Source organism: Oreochromis niloticus, linkage group LG9 (genome assembly GCF_001858045.2).
Source record: "Oreochromis niloticus isolate F11D_XX linkage group LG9, O_niloticus_UMD_NMBU, whole genome shotgun sequence".
Taxonomy (NCBI): Eukaryota; Metazoa; Chordata; class Actinopteri; order Cichliformes; family Cichlidae; genus Oreochromis; species Oreochromis niloticus.
In genome coordinates, this window is record NC_031974.2 from 800,842 (window position 1) to 827,048 (window position 26,207).

A 26,207-nucleotide genomic window follows, 5' to 3' on the forward strand; every position below is an offset into this window, starting at 1 on the left:
GAATCAGAGGGCTCGTACTGTCGGTCGTATTTCTGAGCCAGATATCATCTTGAGCTGTCTGGTGAGCCGTAAACATGGCCTGTAAATACTGCACAGCCTTCATCAAGGTGGCACGCGTGCACTCACAGAAACACACAGAAACACAGGTGAGTATACAGGCATCACAGGGACACACACACACACAGAAATATTGTGACTGTAATCTCTCTGCTGACCGAATCTCTGAGCTTGTTCCTGGAGGAGTGCCGACCTTTGACCTTGAGCTCTTAATATGTTTCCTTGTTGTGGTTTCTTAACACCTGTAGGCAAGCCTGAGTGTAGTTTGGATTTAAAAATTAAGAAGTGGTGAAAAATATCAGAAGTATACATATTGTATATATACATGTGACAAATTAAAGGAAAATCCGCACACAGGTGCTCTGCCTATTGTAATTGAGCAGTTACCATCCATTCATGCTCTGTGGAGTGTGTAAAAATGCTGAGCACACCCAGCTGATCCTGATTTTGTTACAAGTCATGAGGAAAAGGTCTAAGTGACTCTGAAAAGGGGGCATTTATGTGACGAGCGTCACTGTCAGCTTCTGGCTCAGCTGCTTTCAACAGGAAGATAGATGCAGCTTCTGGGTCTTAAAACTATATTCTATTAGTAGCCACCAGGGGGCGAGGCCTGTGGTTGGAGAATGACTACAGAAGTCTACACAAAAAACGCTTTCTGTTTTTGAACTCTGTAAACACTTTCACACAAAAGGCAATGGAAAAAGGTGCTTCGACTTACGAAAATTTTGACTTACGAAAGACCCTCTGGAACGAATTCGTTTCGTAAGTCGGGTTTCCACTGTAATATGAAATGAACATCGCCTTGAAATTAAGATATCGTCATTAGATGTGAACCTTTACTAGTTAAAAATGAACGAAAGTTAGCTTTTTCCCAACTGGTTTTACTGGTTGGTACCACTTGAGATCCAACCGGGCTTCATGTTGGTCAGGGTTAAACTGCACCAATGAGTCATATCCTGTCTGGTTTCCATTTGATGCCATGAGCAAGAGGAACTGAGTGACACATCGAGGACATGGCACACTCTGAAGGAAGATTCAATTCAATTCAATTTTATTTATATAGCGCCAAATCACAACAAAAGTCGCCTCAAGGCGCTTTATATTGTACAGTAGATCGCACAATAATAAATACAGAGAAAAACCCAACAATCATATGACCCCCTATGAGCAAGCACTTTGGCGACAGTGGGAAGGAAAAACTCCCTTTTAACAGGAAAAAACCTCCAGCAGAACCAGGCTCAGGGAGGGGCGGCCATCTGCTGCGACCGGTTGGGGTGAAAGAAGGAAAACAGGATAAAGACATGCTGTGGAAGAGAGACAGAGGTTAATAACAGATATGATTCGATGCAGAGAGGTCTATTAACACATAGTGAGTGAGAAAGGTGACTGGAAAGGAAAAACTCAATGCATCATGGGAATCCCCGGCAGCCTACGTCTATTGCAGCATAACTAAGGGAGGATTCAGGGTCACCTGGTCCAGCCCTAACTATATGCTTTAGCAAAAAGGAAAGTTTTAAGCCTAATCTTGAAAGTAGAGATAGTGTCTGTCTCCTGAATCCAAATGGGAAGCTGGTTCCACAGAAGAGGGGCCTGAAAACTGAAGGCTCTGCCTCCCATTCTACTTTTAAAAACTCTAGGAACAACAAGTAGGCCTGCAGAGTGAGAGCGAAGTGCTCTAATGGGGTGATATGGTACTACAAGGTCATTAAGATAAGATGGGGCCTGATTATTTAAGACCTTGTATGTGAGGAGCAGGATTTTAAATTCAATTCTGGATTTAACAGGAAGCCAATGAAGGGAAGCCAAAACAGGAGAAATATGCTCTCTCTTTCTAGTCCCTGTCAGGACTCTTGCTGCAGCATTTTGGATCAGCTGAAGGCTTTTCAGTGAAGTTTTAGGACATCCTGATAATAAAGAATTACAGTAGTCCAGCCTGGAAGTAATAAATGCATGAACTAGTTTTTCAGCATCACTCTGAGACAGGATATTTCTAATTTTAGAGATGTTGCGCAAATGGAAGAAAGCAGTCTTACATATTTGTTTAATATGTGCGTTGAAGGACATGTCCTGGTCAAAAATGACTCCAAGGTTCCTCACAGCATTACTGGAGGCCAAGGTAATGCCATCCAGAGTAAGAATCTGCTTAGATACCATATTTCTAAGATTTTCAGGGCCGAGTACAATAACCTCAGTTTGATCTGAATTAAGAAGCAGAAAGTTAGCGGCCATCCAGGTCTTTATGTCTTTAAGACATTCCTGCAGTTTAACTAATTGGTGTGTGTTACCTGGCTTCATGGATAGATAGAGCTGCGTGTCATCTGCATAGCAGTGAAAATTTATGCTATGTCTTCTAATGATGTTGCCTAGGGGAAGCATGTACAATGTAAACAGAATTGGTCCTAGCACTGAACCCTGTGGAACTCCATAATTGACCTTAGTGTGTGAAGAGGACTCTCCATTTACATGCACAAATTGGAGTCTATTAGATAGATATGATACAAACCACTGCAGTGCAGTACCTGTAATACCTACAGCATGTTCTAATCGCTCTAATGGGATATTATGATCAACAGTATCGAACGCTGCACTGAGGTCTAGCAGGACAAGCACAGAGATGAGTCCACTGTCAGAGGCCATAAGAAGATCATTTGTAACCTTCACTAAAGCTGTTTCTGTGCTGTGCTGAGCTCTGAAACCTGACTGAAACTCTTCAAATAAGCCATTCCTCTGCAGATGATCTGTTAGCTGTTTGACAACTACTCTTTCAAGGATGTTTGATATGAAAGGAAGGTTGGAGATTGGCCTATAATTAGCTAAGACTGCTGGGTCTAGAGATGCTTTTTGAGTAAAGGTTTAACTACAGCCACCTTGAAGGCCTGTGGTACATAGCCGATTATTAGAGATAGGTTGATCATATTTGACAGGGGATTTCTTTAAATCACCCTGCCGTTCTTTATTCAGCTGAGACACCTGAGGTAGAAAACACAAACACTGCAGATTTTCTTTAACTCGCGAGGGCAGCCATGAAACGCAGGATCTGCGTCTCATGGCTGTCCGCGTCCTTTATTTATACAAGATGTTTCTGTGTGTGTGTGTGTGTGTGTGTGTGTGTACAAAGGTAACAACATCACTCAGAGCAGCGGGTTTTTTCCCCTTTTCTACATCTGTATGTTCTTGTAAAAGAGCTGAGGTTTCACTTCTCTACATCTAAATGTTCTTTAAAACAGGAAGCGGTTAGTAGCTGCACAAGTTCATCACACAAGTTACTAGGTGAAAAGTCACGTAGACATGTGCTTAATGATCAATAAAAGAATACATTTCATGTTAGCTGATCACAAAATACACGATTTTCCTTTGACAATATTTAAGATTGAAGAATTAATTAATGGCAGGACTTCTTTGAGCAGTTTTGTAGGAATGGGGTCTAAAAGACACGTTGATGGTTTGGAGGAAGTAATTATTGAAGTTAACTCAGAAAGATCAATTGGAGAAAAAGAGTCTAACTTAACATCGATGGTACTAAAAGTAGCTGTAGATAATATTACATCTGTGGGATGATCATTGGTAATTTTTTCTCTAATGATTAAAATTTTATTTGTGAAGAAGTTCATGAAGTCATTACTAGTTAACGTTAAAGCGATGATTGGCTCAGTAGAGCTCTGACTTTTTGTCAGCCTGGCTACAGTGCTGAAGAGAAACCTGGGGTTGTTCTTATTTTCTTCAATCAGTGACGAATAGTAAGATGTTCTGGCTTTGCGGAGGGCTTTCTTATAAAGCAACAAACTATTTCTCCAGGCTAAATGATGATCCTCTAAATTTGTGACACGCCATTTCCTCTCCAGCTTACGAGTTATCTGCTTTAGGCTACGTGTTTGAGAATTATACCACGGAGTCAGGTACTTCGGATTTGAGGCTTTAGTTTTCACAGGAGCTACAGTATCCAGAGTCGTACGTAGTGAGGAGGTAAAATTATTAACAAGATAATCGACCTCTGTTGGAGTAGCGTTCAGATAGCTGCTCTGCTCTATGTTGGTACAGGGCATTGAAGATGATAACAGTGGGTGGATTATATTCTTAAACTTAGTTACAGCACTTTCAGAAAGACATCTACTTTGATAAAGTCTACTCTCCACTGCTGTGTAATCAATTATTGTAAATGTAAATGTTATCAGGAAATGATCAGACAGCAGAGGGTTTTCAGGAAACACTGTTAAATGTTCAGTTTCTATGCCATACGTTAAAACAAGATCTAGAGTGTGATTAAAGTGGTGGGTGGGTTCTTTTACATTTTGAGAGAAGCCAATTGAGTCTAATAACAGATTAAATGCCATGTTGAGGCTGTCATTTTTAGCATCTACATGGATGTTAAAATCACCCACAATAATTATTTTATCTGAGCTGAGCACTAAATCAGATAAAAAGTCTGAGAAATCAGAGAGAAACTCTGTGTAAGGCCCAGGTGGACGATAGATGATAACAAGTAAGACTGGTTTCTGAGTTTTACAGCTGGGGTGGACGAGGCTAAGCATCAGGCTTTCAAATGAATTAAAAGTCTGTCTTGGTCTTTGGTTGATTAATAGGCTGGTGTGAAAAATTGCTGCCACACCGCCCCCTCGGCCTGTGCTTCGAGGTTTCTGGTAGTTAGAATGACTCGGGGGTGTTGATTCATTTAAACTAACATAATCATCCTGCTGCAACCAGGTTTCTGTAAGGCAGAGTAAATCGATTTGTTGATCAATTATTAAGTCATGTACTAACAGAGACTTGGAGGAGAGAGACCTAATATTTAATAATCCACATTTCACTGTTTTACTCTTTGGTTCAGATGTGGATACTGTATTGTTCTTTCTTTGTGATTTTTTATGTTTAAGTTGTTTATTGCTGGTTTTTAGTTTGTTTTTTGTCTGTTTGGGAGCTGACACAGTCTCAATGGAGATAGGTTTTTGGGGGGGTAGCAGGAGGAGAGAAGCTGCAGAGAGGCGTGTAAGACTGCAACTCTGCTTCCTGGTCCCAACTCTGGATAGTCATATTTTGGGGGGTTTAATAAATTTGTCCATATTTCTAGAAATGAGAGCTGCTCCATCCAAAGTGGGATGGATGCCGTCTCTCCTAACAAGACCAGGTTTCCTCCAGAAGGTTTGCCAATTATCTATGAAGCCCACATCGTTTCTGGGACACCACTCAGACAGCCAGCAATTTAAGGAGAACGTGCGGCTAAACATGTCACTCCTGGTCTGATTGGGGAGGGGACCAGAGAAAACTACAGAGTCCCACATTGTTTTGGCAAAGTTACACACCGATTCAATATTGATTTTAGTGACCTCCGATTGACGTAACCGGGTGTCATTACTGCCGACGTGAATTATGATCTTACTGTATTTACGTTTACCCTTAGCCAGCAGTTTTAAATTTCCTTCAATGTTGCCTGCTCTGGCCCCTGGAAGACAATTGACTATGGTTGCCGGTGTCTCTAGCTTCACATGTCTGAGAACAGAATCACCAATTACCAGAGTTTGACCCCCGGCGGGTGTGTCGCCGAGTGGGGAAAAACGGTTAGACACATGAACAGGTTGGTGGTGCACCTGGGGCTTCAGTTTAAGACTATGCTTCCTCCTCACTGTCACCCAGCCGCCCTCTTTCCCCAGCTACTTGGGGTCTGCCGGGGAACAGCTAGCGGGGCCTACGCTATCTTCGGCTGCACCAGCTACAGGGGCCTGGCTAGCTACGGGTGAATGAAGGGTGCGAAGCCGAGTCTCCAATTCAGTAATCCTGGCCTCCAGAGCTGCAAATATGCTACATTTGTTACAGGTATCATTACTGCTAAAGGAGGCCGAGGAGTAACTAAACATCTGACACAATGAGCAGGAAAGTGCAGGAGGGACAGGTGAAGTAGCCATGGTGCTAACGAGTCGGCTACGAGCTAAGCTAAGCTAGCGAAACAGTAAAGAGACAGTGAGTGAATACTTTGGCTATAAATTAGGTAGTGAGCACACAGAAAGGGTGATTCAGATGAAGCACGTTAAGATTATACTATGAAAAAGGGATGTATCAAAAGATTTAAATTAAATTGCTAAGCAGAAAAGCTACTCAGAAACACCACTGTGTTTGAGCAGGAACAGGAAGTGATACTCTACCACAAAGCGAGCGAACACCAAGTGACAGCGCCACCAAGAGAATGATGCCATCTTTAAGCATACTCTGCTCTAAATAGCATCATAATTTACAAATGAAACATCCATTTTTGTTTAATAAGCCTTTCAACTACTGATTAAGGCCATAAACTCATCAGGAGAGCATTCACTGAGGTCAGAGATTAAGTTGAGCAGCAGGCTCCATACCAAAAGACTCGCCCCCTGCTGGACATCAGGAGGATAGCAGTTCTAAGGCACTTTCGGCTACATACTGATTTATTTTATCTAGTTAATTTCAGACTGCAGATGATAGCTGCTTCCATTGTAGATAGATTGTTTAGTTGAGTGCAGGGGCTGATACTAAATGTGAATCCAGATGTGCTTTAGGAGTTAGAGGCTCCAGCTGCAGGTTTTTGGCCCGTCGCCGCGCACCAGCTCCACGCTGGCATCCGCCTCAGGCCCCAGACGCCAGGCCAACATGACAGCTATTACTTCACACCCAAAACTGAACCCACCCCCCTTATCCTCACCTCACACTCGTCTATTTTTACCGTGGGAGGCGGCTGCTGGTGTTGAGAGACGTCGAGCTGGCGGACACGCTGCTGTTGTCAGGGGAATAAGTGGGTTCAAGAGGTCATCGATGGAGGTGTGGCGCTGCTGATGTCCACGGCGTCTGTGCGTGCGTGTGTTGTACTGAGAGATGAAATAAAAATTAGTGTGTGTTGTGGGGAGGAGGGGCGCGATGTAAGGGTACAAGCTGCGGTGCTGAAGTGGAGTTTTAGTACGTGTTTGTGCTTTAGAAGTGTTTGTGTGTGATCAAGTGTGTTCTGGATTTGTGCCCGACCACAGTGGCGCCACTATGACAAGCCGCTGTTTGAGGTGGACACACACACACACAAATACACTCATGAACCGCTGTGATATTAGAATACAGGGATTGTGTTTTTCTGAAGGCATACCGTGTTATTTCCCATGGGGCCTTGCTCCCGAGGACACTCATTTGATTTTTGCATCCCATGAGGCATTGCTGTGGGACTCAGAGCTGCTCTGAAGCCACCAGCTCCAGTGCTGTTGTGTTTTAATTGTGTTCACGTTGAACCAAAGTGAGTCCATAAGTCCCCGGCTTGTGTTTGTTGTGTGTTGTTGCTGAGGTGGAGCTAAGCTGTTGTTGTGGATTTGTGTGAGCTTTAAAGTCATGTCTGTTAAACCTCTGAAGTCCAAGTTATAATAGTTGGTAACCCAACCCTCACCCTATATTTTGGATAATTGCGTTTTGGAAAGGAAGAGTGATTCATAGAATAGAATAGCTTTTTATTGTCACTGTTACAAGAACAGTGAAAGGCAGTTTGGCATCTCTCCATATGTGTGGAGTACACAATAGCGAATGTATTTACACAATAACAGACAAATTTACATTTACACAAGAAAAGATATGTACAAGTTATACATACACCTGCAAACATACACACACATACATACTAGGGCTGCCACGATTAGTCGACTAGTCACGATTACGTCGACTATTAAAATCGTCGACGACTAATTTAATAGTCGACGCGTCGTTTGAAGCTTTGTAAGATCCCAAAAGACGCAGGAATAAGTAGTAGTATTTAAGAGTGTAATAACGGACTGAAACAGAAGATGGCAGCACTGCATGTACAAGGATGCCAGCTGCCGTTAAACCCCGAAGAAGAAGAAACTGTGTCCCAGAATTCATAGCGCGGCCCAGCGCAGTTGTCAACAATGGCGGCAGCTAGTTAGTTTTAATGTTACTCTTATTATTCTTTCTGGGTCACAAAATAAACGTTTAACATATTTTCAGGTGAGAATGTAGCTGTGTAAACCTCAAATATCTGCTTAGTCTATCAAGACACCACATATTTTCAAAAGCGCTCCGACGTTTTCGGAGACGTCTGTTACCCACCAGCTCGATAGCGAGCCGGGTTTCTAGGCTCATTAGAGTCGGTGAGAACACCGGACTCCCGGCAAATCGTTTTCAAACTCACCGCCGTCTTTCGCTACTCAGGTTAAACGTAATATAAGTCACTTAGATAACTTAAAAATGTTATTGTTTGGCTTTTTTTTTTAGTATTTTATTTGTTCCTGAGTAAATTGGTTTGGCTGAGAAATAAAGTTATAGTTTTTGCACAGATGAATAAACGTCAAGCAGACAACTGATTATCAGAAGTGTGAGATGCTCGAGAATATACTCCGGTGTCCTGTTATATTTTAGATAGCAAGGAGCAGACGGCTGAGTTTATTAAACTTCACTGAAACAATCTGCAAATTTCATTAAAAGTGTAATAAACTATCATCTTGTCTTTATTTTTGGTTAGCACATACCTTAAACACTTCAAGCTGTAAGCTAATGATAGTTATATAAGAGCAGACGCATGCTGGTGCAATAAGCTGTACATTTTACGTCCAATGGATGCATGATCTGATTAGTCGACTAATCGCAAAAATAATCGGTGACTAGTCGACTATCAAAATAATCGTTTGTGGCAGCCCTAATACATACATATATGTATATATACATATTTGCATCCGTACATGCGTACACACACATATTTCCACATACACACTTACATATATATACATACACATACATGCCATCTAACTAGCAGGTGCATTGAGAGGTGCAGTGTGATCAGTGATATTGCACATTGAGTGTGAACTATACTGAATAATGTTATAATAAATACAGTTTAAAGAGGTAAGGGTGTTGGTTGCATTGAAGTATAAACAGAAATACGATTTATAAATAAGGTGTAATGTCCATGAGTGTTGGCAGTGCAGTTATCTCCAATCAGGGTGGAGGTAGGGCATGTTTGACAGCCTGTGGGTAAAAACTTCTGTTGAGTCTGTTTGTCTTCGACCTGATGGACCTGTAGCGTTTACCAGAGGGAAGGGGGGAAAAAAATGAGTGTCCAGGGTGCAAGGGGTCTTTGATGATGATGCTGGCTTTCTGCTGAAGTCTGCCAGTATAGATGTCTCTGAGGGGAGTTAGTGAAGTGCCAATTGCCCGCTGTGCTGCCCTCACCACCCGCTGCAGTTTCCTCTTGTCCTCCACGGTGCAGCAGTTGAACCAGAGTGTGCAGCAGTAAGTCAGAAGGCTCTCAATGGTGGAGCGGTAGAAGTTTACTAGCAGTCTTTGGGGTAATTGGGCCTGACGTAGTTTCCTGAGGAAGTACAGCCTTTGTTGTGCTTTCCCTACCTGGTGGGAGATGTTTGTGGACCAGGTAAGGTCGGCTGAGATGTGGACTCCGAGGAACTTAAAGCTTTCTACCCTTTCTACCTCCTCCCCATCAATGTAGAGGGTAGAGTGCTCAGATCGCTTTGTTCTTCTGAAGTCGATTACCATCTCCTTGGTCTTGGCTGTGTTCAGATGCAGGTTGTTGTCGTCACACCATTGCTTCAGATGCTGAACCTCCTCTCTGTAGGCTGAATCATCGTTGTTGTCGATCAGTCCTATGACAGTGGTGTCATCAGCAAATTTTATAATGGTGTTACTGGTGTGGATTGGTGAACAGTCATGGGTGAAAAGTGAGTATAAGAGGGGACTTATATCAATCAGAATAATTATTTTCTTTGTTTCCTGATTATCAAGACTTGGGAGAACAAATCAATAATATCACAATATTACAATATTACATAAAATATTATGATTTGTTCTTATATGTTATGACCAAAGTTAGGCCCCCTTTTTTTTAATATACTAGCTTTTGAGGCAACTAAAAGTTACATTTTTATAATTATTTTTTTAATCATGATAGTTGATAATTTTGCTTTTCTCTTCTGTTCAATTCAATTTTATTTATACAGCACTAAATCCCAACAACAGTCACCTCAAGGTGTTTTATATTGTGATTAAAGACCGTACAGTAATAAATACAGAGAAAACCCCAACAATCATATGACCCCCTATGAGCAAGCACTTTGGTGACAGTGGGAAGGAAAAACTCCCTTTTAACAGGAAGAAACCTCCGGCAGAACCAGGCTCAGGGAGGGGCGGGGCCATCTGCCACGACCGGTTGGGGTGACAGAAGGAAAACAGACGATAAAAGACATGCTGTGGAACTTTTCTGAGTTTATCCTTCTAGTTTCATGGAATTTCCTCTTCCTAGCTCCTCTTTCAAAATAAAAGCCTTTAGGACAGGCAGTGGCATATGTTTAACTGGACAGCTCAACTGAAGTAGAGAAAAAATGAAGGAAGAATGACGGAGATGGACAAATGTGGAAAGAAGGAGAGAAAAAATAAATCTGGGGTAGATTATAGACAGGAAGACAGATCCCGTGGTGGGTGTGGGAGGTATAATGATATTACCGGTATGGTGGCCTGGGAGGTCCATAACAGCAGGTCTATCATTACCCCATAATTAGCTTCTGGCTCTGTGGCGGTGGCGGTGGGGGGACATTTGCGTTGTTTGTCAATCGGTAACAGTATTATCTCGCCGCCTGCCACAACGCTCCAGCAACATCATTACAGCCGGCACTCAATCAACAATTACCCCGCCGCTCAAACAAGTTTCAGCTGGAGTTTGGGCCGCTTTCACACAGGGAGTATGTTCCTTCTGCCAAATTACAATAATTATGATTCATTTATAGCTGTGATTGACAGCTGAGCGAGGTCTCATGAAGTCTCTCCCACCTCATCGTGCGCGGTGTGTTGAACGTGACAGGTGAAGCTGATATTTAACATGTACTGTTGCCTTCTGACAGTTTGGAAAGTTACTGCTCCCCATTATATGATGATTAGACAAGAGTGGGCCTTTTCTCCCATCGCTGCTGTTAATGGCATATTAATTTGCTGTATTGAATGTGGCAGGCATCGGAGGGGAGCGCTGAAACACACATGCTAACTCGACACAGCCTTTCAGTTCACTTCATCTTTATTTAAGCCCTAATAGGAAATCAGTGAAAGGTATTTTAAAAAAACAGCACATGTAAAATCACTTCGGCATGTTGTGGCAAAAAGAGACATTTTTACACTTACATTTCAAGCGTTTAGCTGACACACTCCAGAGAGACTCACAATGAGGGAACAAGTCAAAAAGCCTCGGTTCCTCGATCACCAGCTTCACACTGAAGACATTTCCATTTTACATTTGAGCTGCTGCTTTTATCTGCACTGACTAAGAGCTGAAAATCACAGAAAAGTATACTAAATTGACTGTCTCGCAGTTCTCTTTTGTTCTCTGTGCTAAACTTCGACCTCTGCCCAGCCAACAAACTATACAAGACTATTTGCAAATTTAAGGTTGTTGGAGGTAGAATATCTGACTGTTTATCCCATCCAGGTTGTTTATCAAGAGCTTTGTAACACATAGACAAAAACTGGGGCAAACTCAAGAACTATCCTTTGTACTCTCTGCTATTTAAGCCATACTTTGACTAGCCTTCAACTGCTTTCTGCACTTTTACCTGATCATTTCCAGCATCTTAGGCCTTTCCATGTTCTCATTTAGCCATTTCACCTGCTAATCCTATAGTATAAAGCATCAATGTAATTTCTGGTTCTGAAAAGGGAAACCAACACAGAAGTGTCTTAAACTTGCATTACATTTTAAGGCCATCAGAGGGTGATAGCTGTGGTACAACAACACTTGTAGACCTGTAGAAAACGGCCCTCTGTTGGAACCTCTGTAAACACTTTCCTGATGAGTTCATGGTCTCAGTCACTCATTTCAGGTCATACTGTGGAAAACATTAAGTCAATTTAGTACATTTTGATCATACTAGATGTCAGAAAGTAGGCTTGTCCAGGATATGCTCATTGGCTACCGACCTGTGGTTGACAGGTGGTTGGCAGTACTTTATTGTTTCCAGCGTTTCAGGCCTGAGAGACTTCTTCAGCTCTGAAAACACTGATGGATTCCACTAGTGGGTTTGGCCCCATGGAGGCCAAATCATATGGATCAGACCATAGAGACCGAATGATGACGGCCTGGTAACCACTGGTTCTGAGGGAAGAATAGAAAATGTTTGCTTTCAAAATAAAAGTTAAACCTTTTGAAATGTGTTGGCTCCGTTGGCAGTGACACAACTTTTAGTTTGAAGACTAACGTTCTCTGTTTCAAGAATGCGTTCCTTTTTTCAAGTTCCAAATAACTCGCTCGGCAGTTGATGTCTTCACACAGGCTATTGATGAATGCAGCAATCTGCTAGCAACCAAAGCCCTCTTTGGTTGCTTTTGGGAACAATTTCACCTGACGACAAGCAACCTCCAGCAAGCTGCCAGCCAGTTGGGGACTGGGTGCTGCTAGGCTAGGGAGTTGGTGACTGGTCACTAGGCCTGTTTCACTGGGTCCTTATTAAAGTCACATATCAAGGTGGAAGTTGGGGTTGAAACACACGGGAGGAGCTGATGGTTTATCTGCTTACCTGTATTAAAATATCTGTTTCTTTATGATATGTATCTAAACAACTTATTTAACATGAAGTTTAACATACAGACAAAAATATTAGTAGAAAACAGAAATGTTCCGGTTGTACAATCTGCTCTTTTAGATTTGTTTTTTTTTTACGTAATACACTTGATAATTCTGCTTCTCTCCTCAGCTTTGTTGGCTGTGCTGCTCACTCTCCTGGTTGCCAGTCTCTGCCAAACAAGCCACTTCCATGTTGTCTAGATAGTTGTGTTTGGCATGTTTTCTCTCCAAAAGATACTCCCGAGAGCCTCTTTTGATCAGCTACCATTCCCTCTGAATGACACACACGGGAAACAAACTAAATCATCTGTGACAAGTAACCAGTTAGCCATTTTTTCCAAGTCAAAGCAGTTGGGTTTAATACAGTATCATGCTGGCGTATATACCGGTATACCAGGAGCAACTATAGTAAATTATGGGATTATGGGACAGTTCCCACTTTTACAGGTGTAGCTCGAAGCTAAAGTTATATTGAAAAGTTGGAGTACTTCTACTTCTTGTTGGGAATCCCTCTATAATGTACAACAGGCTACATAAGAAGACAGCAGGACCCGGGCACAGTAGCAAGAGTCACTCCCATATTGGCTGCAACTAACTAGACTCTAATTCTCTCCACTCCCCACAACGTGGGCTTTGTATCGAACTTGATCCAAATGTAAAGTGTTTATTGTCTGGTGTGAAATGTTCTCATTCCTTAACCTGTTCACGTTATTCAGCTTGTTCATCATGTGCACCATCCTGACAAACTGTTGCTTCATGGCCATGTCTGAGCCGGAGTACTGGGCCAAATACCTGGAGTAAGTACACCTGAGAACTTTTCTGTCTTCTAACATCAGCAACAGGCGATTTATGTAAATTCACATTTTATCAGTGATGTGACTGGATATACATTTCTTTCAAGTCGTAGTAGCTATTGCAAAGTAATTCGAGGTAACAGAGGTAAATGGTGTGTTGTTTGTGTCAGTCACAGACCCTTAAACTAATATGCTGTTAATGTTCAAATTGCACTGCTGCTGAATCAAAAAGTAAAAGCACATCTTTGATGCTTTGTGGACTTAATTCCATTTATTTCAATAGGACAGAGTTTTTTAAACTAAAGCTACCTTTGTAGCACATTCAGGGATCATTAGAAAAATGCATATTTTTGGTGAACAGACCCTTTAATGTACAGTAGTTCATCGCTGGTTTCCAGCTGTGGAGGCTGCTGCTGCTGCAGCTGCTCGGTCAGGCCTAACGTGACAGACTCTCTGCGCTCCCGCCTGTCTTTGTACGGTTGAATTGTCACGAGTCGGGTCAACTTGTTTCTGGGGACAAAATAAATAAGTGAAGGATGTGTGGTGGAGAGTTTTATGAATATTTATCCTGGCTCTCTCTTCCACCCGTCTGGCTTTCTTTCTTTTCTTCATTTTGTCTTTCTTTGTCCTTCACTTCTTACACATCCATAACTTTCTCTTTCTTTCTGCCCTTGCTCTTCGTCTGGACAAATATTTGTCGTATTTTCTTCCTTTACCTTGTTACTGTCCAGTTCTGTGCCCTCATCCTTCCTCTTTTTTCTATTTTTGTGATCCTTTCTTTTATTTTTGCTGTTTCTTTTCTATCCTTTTCATTTTGTTTCATCACAACATGACTCCCTTCCCCTCCAATACTGATAAACTTTATCATCCCTCGTTCAGGTACACCTTCACTGGTATCTACACGTTTGAGTCTCTCATTAAGATCCTGGCCAGAGGTTTCTGTGTGGGACCGTTCACCTTCCTGAGGGACCCGTGGAACTGGCTCGACTTCAGCGTCATTGTCATGGCGTGAGTCAAACACACACACTCACACACACACGCGCAGTATTATATAAAAGCTCAAAAGACTTAAGCGCTAAAGTAAAGTGAGAGTTGTTATAAATTAATGCCATGAACAGCTGTAATTAATCAGTTAACTTCCTGCATACTGCAGTACAGAGAGAGGATCTGAATGCTGTGACCACCCCTTGCCTTTTAAAGAGCACCAGTTCTCCGGAGTATACTTTCACACAGTATTTTGTCTGAACTTAGTTCTTTATGACTCTGCCTGGATGTTCGGGCTCTTTGTGCTACTCTAGAATAAATTTGGGACCAATCAAATGGCTCCCTGATGGATTTGCACGTGGTTACGTGTACAGTTTGTTCTCAGTGACTGTAGAACAGCTGCAGATGGAGGTCAGCGTCTTTATGAATAACTCTAGGATTGTGAACTCTCACAGCAGACCTGCACGAAAAGCTGCAAACCGTGTTTATGTTTACTGAAAACCACTGAAACTCGATGGACCAAAAAGTCACAGGGTTTTATCTGTGGAACGTGAAAAGCACATAGGACATTTTATCCCTTCATTAAATAACATGAGAATGAAAACAAAAAAATTTGCAACCAGTCTGTCTGTTGAGCAGGAGGTGGAAACTTGGTATCAGTGACACCACACAAACTACAAAAAGTTCCTTTGAGGTCAGCATAGCAGGCTTAAAGTTCAGCCAACGTTCAAGTGCCAACAACCGCAGTTCCTCTAGTGGCCACTTGAGGCTCCAAAGGTGAATCAGTCCCCATAGAACAGGGGTCTGCAACCTTTAACACCCAAAGAGCCACTTGGACCCGGTTTCCACGCAAAAGAAAACACTGGGAGCCGCAAATACTTTTTGAAATCTAAAATGAAGATAACACTGTATATATTGTTTTTTGTGCTTTGTGTGAACAACTAAAGTAAGTAAGTAAAGTTTATTTATTAAGTGCTTTTCACAGACAGGCAGTCACAAAGCGCTGTACACAAATATTAAAATAAACAATACAATCAATAGACTTTATACACAATGTAAAAGATCAAATGTAAATAATGTAAAGAATATAAAATACGTAGATCAACAAAAGGCTTGTTTGAACAGAAAGGTTTTTAACTGCTTTTTAAAAGAATCCACAGAGCAACTAAGGTGTGCTGCTTATGAAATCCATGAAGTGCTACAGAGAAAATGACATTTTATTTATGTAATTAACACATTTTGAGCTCTTAAAGAAATATAACAAAAGCAAAGACACCCAGCTGAACTAAAATGATCCATGTAGCAAACAAAAACTGTTGTCAGCACCTCCCTTATATCGCCTTTGGGCTTTTGGAGCCTTGACCTGACTTTTAAAAAGTAATTGGAAAAAAAGCACTATGCTGCTGAAAAAAAAAAGCAAAATTCTGCCTAAATATGTATTTTACCTTGTTAATGTGTGTGGCGGGGTGTGGTCTGCAGCGCCGCTGCAGGGGAGGCTGACGCACCTGAGCGGCACCCGCAATCGCGCCTCGCCGCCTTAAAGTCTGTGCTCTCTCTGCTGTTGTGTTGTCGGGCTGTGAGCTGAAAAGCTACAGCCGGCTGTATGCGTACAGCAACCGTGTGTGAAAAGTGTTCAATAAAGAGATGCTGAAAAGCATGTTCATGGAAACATCGTCGGGTCTGCCGTGATATGTTTACAATGAGACTTCTGCTCCCAAACCTCTGCTCACAGCGTCTGCAAATCGGGGCTTTCATCTTCACGCAGGACTGTAAGCTGTCATCTGTGAGGCGGGAGCGTGTTTGTTTTTAACATAGTTCACGGTGGAGCTGCTGACATAATGTGGATCCGAAGATCCATAATTGGCCTACCTGGGGTTGAAAGTCTCGATAAATGCACGGCGTTTCAGCGGGTACACCGGCTTCCGCGAGTGTGACGCTTATTTTGAGCGATGAAAAAAATAATAAGATATAGCCTAATTTTATTTTTATTTCAAAATCACACTAATCTTCCAATTTAGAACTACAAGTTAAAAAAAAGAAAAGAACTAAACACAAATAAAATGCACTTCAGCTAAATACTTCTTCTATTTTCCCAAACCACCCGGAGCCGCAGTATAAGGACTAAAGAGCCGCAGGTTGCCGACCCCTGGACTAGACTCATGTTGAAATGTTCAGATTTACATAATAAACACATTTGCAGCCTGATGCAAAATCTGTTTTTGTCTTTATGGGGACGATATTTTTAAAGCCAAATTATTTCAATTTAGTTAAGGCTTAAAGTTTGCATTATTGGGGGCGTGGCCTCTTTGACTGACAGGTAGATGGTGACACAGGCGGCTGCTAGGCTTCACCTCAGCTAATTGGAGTTCTTGAACTGGACCTCTGGACAGCCCTTTACCCTGTGCTTCAGCCAAAAACTGTGTCCATTTTTATCCAGGGCCTTGATGCTATATCTCTATCCTCTGATCACTAATGTGCAGGTTCTGGTTGCAAATGATATTATCAGTATAAAATGGAAAGTCCAGTTTCCAAGGTGCTGTGGTAACTGTTTCATGTGGTGATCAGAAAAACTAACAATGGGTTGTGAAAGTTGAATGCACTCTGTGACGATCGGCTGATGTGACAGTGGCAGCAGGACCGTGTGATGAAATAGCAGAACACCACTCATCCACCTGCCGTTCAAAGTGTGGCACCACCAAAGTCTAAACCTCAATTCTTACATGAAAGTTGGAGTTTGAGTAACGGCAGCATCACAGATGAAGTTCAGCTTGTGTTTTTAGAAAAACGCTTCTCTTACACATGAACATTTTAGCAAGTTCATTTTCACAAACCAAGAAAAAAAGATGAAAACAGAAGAAAACTGCTTGGATATAAAACAAGCAGATTGAGGCGGTGGGCTGATAAAACATGGCCTTGTTGGGTACACATTTTAAAACTCAAACAATAAAAGATTACCAGGAAATTGTAGTGATTCTGCTATTTCATGCTTTTAATGGAATAAAAAAATAAATAAATCTGCAGAAATGACCAGAGTTAATCAGACAGCATTTTCCATTTTTGAAGAGAGGCTCAGAGTTGCAGAGCGGCGTGGATGACGTGACTCAGTTGTTGTTCTGAGCGGATTAATGCTGTGGAATTAAAGAATAAAGGCGTGTCTCACATGAACTTACAGATATATGTTCAGTTTCCAAAGCTAAGCAGAAGACACATTTGCAAAGTAAGGAGAAAGTCTGACTTTGTGCTGCCTGTTCAAACTCTACACCGTTAATAAGCATAAGCCTGACCGGTGACAACTATCGCTGCTTCTTGAGCTTCTTCTTCACTGGTAATAAATGACACAGTACATTACACTTATTTACTGATTCTTGCGCTCGCCTCTGCTACGTTCCTCAGCATAATATACCTTTCACTGCTAAATCAGCTTCTACAGCCAGAATGTTTCCACGACTAATAAACTGAAACTTCTTATGATGACGATCATACACATACAGCCTGTATCGTTTTACTGAATGTAGCCTTGGAGACGTGGTTTCCTCTCTCTCAGAGTAAAACCTGCACCTCCTTCTGCACCAGACATATCGGCTTCTTCTCCAAGCTTCACGAAGCTCAGCTTTGAGGTTCGGGTGTAATCGTACTGACGAGCAGACAAACATACATGGAGGAATAGCATGACATCCTGAAATGGGACAATTTCCCTACAAAGGGCTTACTTTTGAAATCTTAATTATACTTTATAACTATATAGTTGTGTAACATTTTGAAAGCTGGACTTTCACTTGGCTAAAGCATCTACTTTCACCGTTCCCCACATACTACTGCAGAGGTGGGGTGACTGGAAAAGTGGTGGAGCCATTTTTAAGGGCGGGAACAAGCTCAGCCTGTACACAATATGCTTTTTAGCTAACTTTTCAATACATTTTCATTCGATTTTAAACAAACGAACAACCTCTATTTGTCACATACACAATTATACAGAGTACAACATGTAGTGAAATGTTTGTGTCCGAGCTGCGGACATAGCCGCGCCATTCCAGGCCTTGGTTTTTAGCATGGAGGGTCTAGCCAGGACCCTTACTGGATACTGGGTGGGAATCAAACTTGTGACTCGTGCTCCAAAGATACATAGTCTTACCACTACACTATCCAATGAGCGCTCCTAATACTTTAAAGATTCACTGTGAGCCTCTTTTTTTCCAACACAGCTCTGTAAGTGGACTTTAAACTCATGTTTTTCAGTGACAGATTCACTGGAGTCAAAGAATCAGTGATTTTTCTTTCACCCTCTCCTGAGGGCTGCTTATCAGCAGCTCATTAGAGACAAAAGATTCGTCTTCCTTGATTTTCCTTTTGCTTTTTGATGCTTTTCTAAACAACCTTGAGATTTCTTTTCACACCAAGGTCATCGTCACCTGACCAATCCAACACGCACTCTGATGAAATGTTTTGTGAAGCCATTATCTCTGACTCTGGACTTCATCTGTTTTCTTTTGCTAAAGGACAGAGTCGTGGGTGCTGGAGGGATATTGGCTGCACTTTTTGTGGATACAAATGAGCGTTCATCACTCGGGCATTTAATTAGAGAGATTTGGAGAATGAGAGTTGGAACAACCAAATTAATTTTGCTCTCTTTATAGTCTTCGCGCTTGTGTTCTGCAGGTCTTTTTCATTTTATTTCATGGAATGCGTTGCACTCACATACACACCACAAAGGAGAATTTCTTAAGACTGCCTGCTCTTGCTAGTATAGGATTTTGTTTTTAATGACTATGTTTAAAATCTTGTTTTGTTGTGCAGGTTATTGATTTTTTTAACTTAACTTGAGAACACCCTTCTCTTTCTAAAACACATTTGTCATGTATACTAAAAATAGTTTTTTAGGAAAAACATCACATTAACTGAGGTGACATAAATACCTTCAGCAATATTGACTGAATACTTCTTTTAAATTGAGGAAATACAAATTAAAATCATTCAAATAAACATCAACAGAAAGAAACAATAAAAAGCACAAAAGAAATGTTGCCAACAAAAGAGACAGCAGGGCTAAAGCAGGATGAGTGAATATTTTATTGGCTGGATGCTACTTTTAGTGAATAAAGCCATTTTACTGTGTTTTCATGGAACAAAAACAGTGAAGTGGTTTCCTCAGTGACACCCTTGCATTTCCCAAATTACAGGTTTAAAAAGCACGAGGCTTCTCAAACCCCCTCAGCACATAATTGACTGTCAAACCATCAATTCAAGTCAAGAAAAAGACTCCAAAGCTCTGAGCCTCTTATTCCTTAACAATGTCGGTGACGCCCCCTCTACGAGCGACGGCCTGCCGCTTTGTTTCACAAAGACAAAGAGCGTGACCCATCCACATCGGTAATTGACTGACTGATGGAAAATCGCTGCAGTTTGGTTTGCTTTGTTATGAGGTGGTGATCAATCAGAGAGTCGAGGAGCAGTAGGCCTGCAGCGAGGGTCGCCGGCGGGTAGATGAACCGTCAGAATGAAGCAATCGGATCAATAGATGACCCTGAGGCTCGGCTCATGGGTTACTGCGCGGTGTAATGAAGCTCCGTCACCCCTGCCGTGCACACTCAGTAAATTGAAACATTTCATGAAGGTGCCCTCAGATGATGGGACGCCGAGTCACATAGTACAACCCTGACGATCTCCCGTGAAATCCCCCAGAGGGAAAAATGGCCTCACTTAAAGGAGAAACTCCCCATTAAATACAAAGATGATCCAAATTCCTGTCTGCGTTTAGCGAGTCAGAGGGTTTAAGAAAACGGAGCTGTTGTCTGGATTACATTCACTGATTCGACCATGTAAGGAAAGTGAAGTCTTTGGCATTCCAGAGCAGAACCACGTGAACATTTAAGTGTATAATCATACATTTTGAAGACAGTTCTAGAGTTATTGGAAGAGTTGCAATTTCAGTAACTCTCAGTGCATCAACTAGAAAATTAAGAGAAAAAAATTATAGTTGGAGTTGTGAAACATTCAGTTATGATTGGCATGAAGAGCCAGCGCCGGAGTGGGAGCTAAACAACAGTGAGAGCTCACACAGAAGAAATGAAAACGTGTAAAATAAGACAACAGTTTCCTTCCTCCACCTTCCTCCATCTCTCCATATCTCATTCATCACACACACACACTGAGGGACGTCCTGCAGTCAGATGGATCTTTAGCAGGACAGGAACACATAAGTCACCTCTTCATACATGACACACACACACACACACACACACACACACACTGAGAGTGAAGAACATGTTAAGTGCATATGTCAATACAAACACACACAAAATGTCTCAATAAACACACACACAAGCACTCCGCCGCTGACACATCACCCTTATGCTCCAGAGCTTTATTAAAACCAGCGTGATGGTCAGTAAACACACAAACACACACACACACACACACACACACACACACACACACACACTTTTTAATTGATGCTTTTGACCCCTCCCACCGAGTCAGGATTCCCATAGTAACCAAGATCATTTCACACACACCCATCCTCACACACCCACACGCACACACACCCCTGTGTTACTGATATTGCTGGAGTAATGACATGTTAATGGCTGCCATCACCACACCGGCAGCAGCAGCAGACTCCACAGTCATTTCCACAGCATTAAAGCTGCAACGTTTGATACGTCGTATTGATCCATTTATCACACTAAATCATCCACGATTTAATTAAAACACATTTGAAATTACTACTGTAAAGAAACGAAGCACTAATGGAGCTGAACAAGCACCGTCACATGATCTCCTTCATTCTTCAGTGGAAACTGAGTGAGATTTAAAGCAGAATATTCTTCTTTTATAGCACAAAACAGATGGAGGGCGCTCAGATTTAATGATGCAAATTCTAGAGGTATAAAATGATATTCACACTGGGAGAAGAAGAAATTCTGCAGCAAAGACAAAAGGTTGAAAACTTTGCTGGTTGATGAGGATTTAGAGAAAAGACAAATAGATAAAGGCTTTAAATGACAGACCTGGACTACAGTCAGTACTTTAAAAATCATAAATATGATCAGTAAAAATGAACTTTGTCCAAACTTGTGATACTAGAGAAAAGAGGAGGAGAGTAACGTTTCTGATGCAGGAGTTCCTATTTAAATAAACATCTGTTTGAAAATGAAGGGAACTGAAGGTTTTTATGGTCCACATAATAACTGCTAAATAATCTGAGAATTTGAGGCTTATTTACCAGTATTTATTACTAGCTTTTTTTTTTTTTTTTTAAAAAGCTGCTTTGTATTTTGGTCTTCAGATGCAAATATGCAGTGCATAAAGAAACAGGGATGCAGTGTTACCCATACATCATTTTTCTCACTTTAAACAGGGCAAGAAGGGATTTAATCTAATTTCATATTCTCATGATTACATTATTAAAAAGATACAGTAAGAAAACAACAAACAACAACAATAAAACAACCAATGAGGTACATTCACACGAGGTCTGAACTGGTTCTTTGAGCCCTCCATTGTGAAGTGTCTCTGCTGCCACTGCTTCCATCAGCTGGTCGTGACTTCTTGCATCTAAACAGCGTGTTCAGACTGCCACACCTCCCTATGCTTCCTTGGTAATTCAATCAGCCTGACAGTCAAATCCAGTGAAATATGAGCCGTAATGGAGGGCCGTTAGCAGCTGGATATCAAATGTCTTGATCTAACTGGGGGCCCAAAATGGCCGCTGTTGCCTGGCGCCTTTTGGCTCTCAGGGCTTCGTCTGACTCGATCTAAAGAGGGCATTCACAGCTTGGGTGTGGCTTATGTCTCTTGTTATATACTCTTTTTTTTAGGTTCTTTGCTTTATATTGAGTGCAAGAGCAGATTTTAGTAGGTTTTTCCCCCTAAGAGATTCATACTGTGGATGTTAATGTAAAAATAAAAAGTACTTTTATTCTAAGTTTACTTTGTCTAGACTGCAGCTTGATTGTATTGATGAGTTTTAATAGGTATAAAAACGAAAGGAAACACTGTTGCTGAGATGCCTGAAATTCCTTTTTTGTTATCCAGGATTGTCTTCTGTTATCTGTCTATATCACCAACACTTTTGGAAAATCGCCTCCATGACTAGCAGTTTAGCAGGTGCTGATAATCAAAAACACTGCAAAGTTTGGCAGCTTCCTGGTCTGGAGTGTTCAGGTGTATGTTAACACAACCTGACCACAAAGTTTTGCAAAGCTGGATTTGAACAAACCAAAAATCTTTTGAATAATCTCCTTTGGATAGACCAAAGTGAAGATGTTAAGCTATAATAGACAGCACTTCATTTGGAGAAAACCAAACACAGCATCTTCGGACAAACACCAACTCTAAAGCACGGTAGTGGAGGCGTGATGATTTGGAGTCATTGCAGTCATTGTGTTCTGTATACCAAAGCATTCTAGACTCAAATGTGAAGCCGTCTATTTGATGCCTAAGGCTTGACTAAAACTGGTCCCTGGTTCCAAGCATGGCATCTACAACAGAATGGTTGAAAAAGAAAATAATCAAGGTGGTGCAATGACACAATCAAAGTCCAGACCTCAACCTGGCTTAAATGCTCAGACAGATCATCAAAGGTTAACGTAGTGGCCACAAACCTCAATGAGCAAATCAGTGTTGTGAAGAAGACTGGGTCAGAATTCCTCCACCATTTGATAAACTGATAAAGTCATACTGGAAACAATTACTTAACATCAACTGCTAAAGGTGGTTCTACAAGCTTCTGAATAATTCGGTGGTGTACTTGATTTTCCACCGGTCTGCATAGAGTCCCAGAAAAAACTTTTTCATATGGCTGCATCAATTTCAAGAAACCTAAAATGTAGTCAGGGCTAACTGTAGCCAGTTTTAGCTTGCACTGATATGTTGAACTAGTTGCCTCAGTTGCATAATTGTTTTGGGGTTTTTTTGCAACTGCTAGAAAATGTTGATCAATGAATATCTGATCTTTCAAGCTATAATTCTGAGCTGAATCTTAGCTTAAAATGTAGGTAATATGTTTTGTTTTTTAAGGAGCAGTTAAGCTCAATAGATAATAATAACAGGTTTTCGCAATTATTTGGATGTAGTGTGGATCATTTAGGATTGACTTATGATTATTAAACAGTAAAAAAGGCAACAGTTAAACACAGAATAATGTGATGTTTAGCAAATTTATAACCAAAATGTAAACTTGCTGTATACTTGACTTTCTTTAAATCCTTTCTGAAACTTTTCCTTTACAGGTGTTAACGGTACACCTTGATTGCATTAGAGTGTATAGGGCTCACATATTCCAAATAGGTCAATTTTGGGTGGTTTAAAATCACGGCAGTATTTTCAGACTTTGTTGTGTTTCTCTTCCTTTGTTGTTTGTTGACAACCATCACACTGCCCCCTACAGGCTGTTAACAGAGTTTATCAAAGTAGGGAACCTGCAGGCGCTGAGAACCTTTAGAGTGCTGAGAGCCCTGAAAACTATCTCAGTCATCCCAGGTAAGGGCTCACCACCACCACCACCAGGGGGCGACAAGAGACAAAAAACAAACAAACTAGGAAACGATCGTAATCGCGTTGTGAACGTCCTCTCTTGTTCGTCCCATGTCTGCCGTGTCTTGCAGCTCCAGACCCCACCCACTTCCCACTCCTTGCCCAGTCGGGGACCACGGGTGCAATCACCTAATCTGCATTAAAGAAACAGTAAAGAAGGAAAAGTCAGATATGTCTAAAGGTTGTTAACAGGAGAATCGACGGCAACAAAATGCCTTCAAGTTGGGATATTTGCTAAAAAAAAAATCTGGGTGTATTTATTATCTCTTTAACCCTCCATGGGTTTATAAGGGAGATAGTGTCAAACTAATTGGATAATAATTAAATACTAATTTTATCCATAATTTTTAAAGATTATTTTTTATGGAACTTTTTTAGAAGTATTGATGCACTAAACTGGTTAATTCAGTGTCCATTCCAGAGCCAAACACAAACAAAAGCATTTTTCATGATGAACTCTTAAAAACATGTCCTTTTTGCTGGATTTCTGTCTTTTTCTGGCACAGAACTGAACATTTACAGGATTAAGTTAGACAAAAGCAACCCAAAGGCATTTGTTTTGGTTCTGGTATACGATCTTGAAAACACCACTCTCACATTTAAAATGTAACTATTTATCAGTTAAAGTTTATTATGAGAATACCCGAACATTCTATGTGAAAAAAACTTACAGGCATGAAAATATTAAAGTGCGTGACTGAGTTGCCTTTTCTCCGGTTTATATCCACATCCAAAGCTTTAAATATCTGATTTCCCCTTCTTAACAGTCGAGTCTCTGGCTTGACCCTCCAGTGTTGCCATTCGACCTGGCCTGTCTCTACTGTATTTCTCTCTGTCTCTTGCTGTATCTCCACCTTTCTATCCCTCTGTGCTGGCTTGCTGTTCAGTGTGGTCATACCCTTCTGTGTGTGTCTGTTTTTGTGCTTTTGTCTCTCGGCTTGTTGCAGATATGTGACTGAGTTTGTGGACCTGGGTAATGTGTCAGCCTTAAGGACGTTCAGGGTGCTGCGAGCGCTCAAAACCATCTCTGTCATCCCAGGTGAGACCGCGAATGCAGGGGAGTGAATACGAAATGCACTCCTCCCAATCTGCTGGAAGCACTAAGTGGCTGTGTTTGAAATCTCACCCTGCATACTACCTACTGATGGCTCTCTACTTCATAACAACCACTTTAACAAAGTAAACAGAGGTAGTATGCAGGAGGAAGCACCAAGGTTTTTATGGTAATTGGTTGTGAGTGGAAAACAGAGGCTTAGCAAACAGAAACAGCTCTTGGCCATGAGTCAAGTAATGGCACATGGGAAAGGACTTCCAATATTTAATGCTTCACTATACAAATCAACATAAATTCATACTTAGCTTTAGAAAACACAACTATCGTCTACAAGGTGTGATCACCAACTTTTACAAGACTCAAAAAAACATACCTGATTTAAATTTGGTTAAGCGTCCCTTCAAGGCCATATCCTTGTGCATCTCTGGACCTCCACCAGCTGTTATCCCAATTAGCATTCCCCAGAACACCACAGCTCACTGAAACTTTGTCCTCTTCCCATAAACCAATTCAAATTGTAGGCTAGGGATCAGTGTTACCACCAAATGGTCTAAAAATAGCAGTAGACATGCTGGGAGTGGTCCAAGGTCACACTAAGGGACTACCTGAAAAAGGTTAAAGGTCTAATTTAAATCAGTCGTGATTTTTGAATGTTCATTTTTTTTCATAAAGTTGCAGAACTTTATGATTGTACCTCGTAGAAGTGCACCAAATGCTTGCTCAGTAACATCATGTCAGTGCTAAATTCTGCAATAAATGTAGGATAATAATCCTACATGCACATAAGTTAATAAACTAAAACAGAAGATATGCCATCATGTGAGCGACTGGGATAATATTCTGATCCTGTGACAAGGAGGATAGAGTGTAAGTAATTCTTTTTCCACTGCAGAAATTTGAATAACACACAAAGTGGGACAAACAGATTCAGAACTGACCACCTGGTGGGTCCCTTCACCCCTTCTGTTGCCTTTGCTGTGGAAAATTCACTAGACTCACTACTTGATGGGGTATTGTGGGCATAAAATTTCCTGGGGGGGGCGGGTATTTGTTTTCTTGGACAAAGACATTTGTCTGTTCAGCCTCAAACCTACAAATTTGTTCCTGTACACAAAATTACACTTTTAAAGGACAAAAAAAAGAAAGAAGCTGGAGGGGTTGGTGGTCGAGTGAGTTTTTTCTCTCTTGATATCAGAGATCCAAGTTGAAGTCAAGAATCTGA

General features: G+C 41.3%; 1 protein-coding gene across 3 annotated transcripts in view; it reads left to right on the forward strand.

Annotated features, from left to right (window-relative positions):
- The window catches only part of LOC100703031 (sodium channel protein type 4 subunit alpha), a 243,891-nt gene that overhangs the window by 59,316 nt on the left and 158,368 nt on the right, over positions 1-26,207 (forward strand). For 2 of the 3 annotated variants that reach the window (XM_019356723.2, XM_013265205.3), the window contains exons 5-7: positions 13,327-13,416; positions 14,293-14,421; positions 24,879-24,970. In XM_019356723.2, the coding sequence (XP_019212268.1) occupies positions 13,327-13,416; positions 14,293-14,421; positions 24,879-24,970 (311 nt within the window). Of the gene's footprint in view, positions 1-13,326; positions 13,417-14,292; positions 14,422-23,785; positions 23,878-24,878; positions 24,971-26,207 lie in introns of all 3 variants that reach the window. The other variant, XM_025910382.1, reaches the window with a different exon arrangement.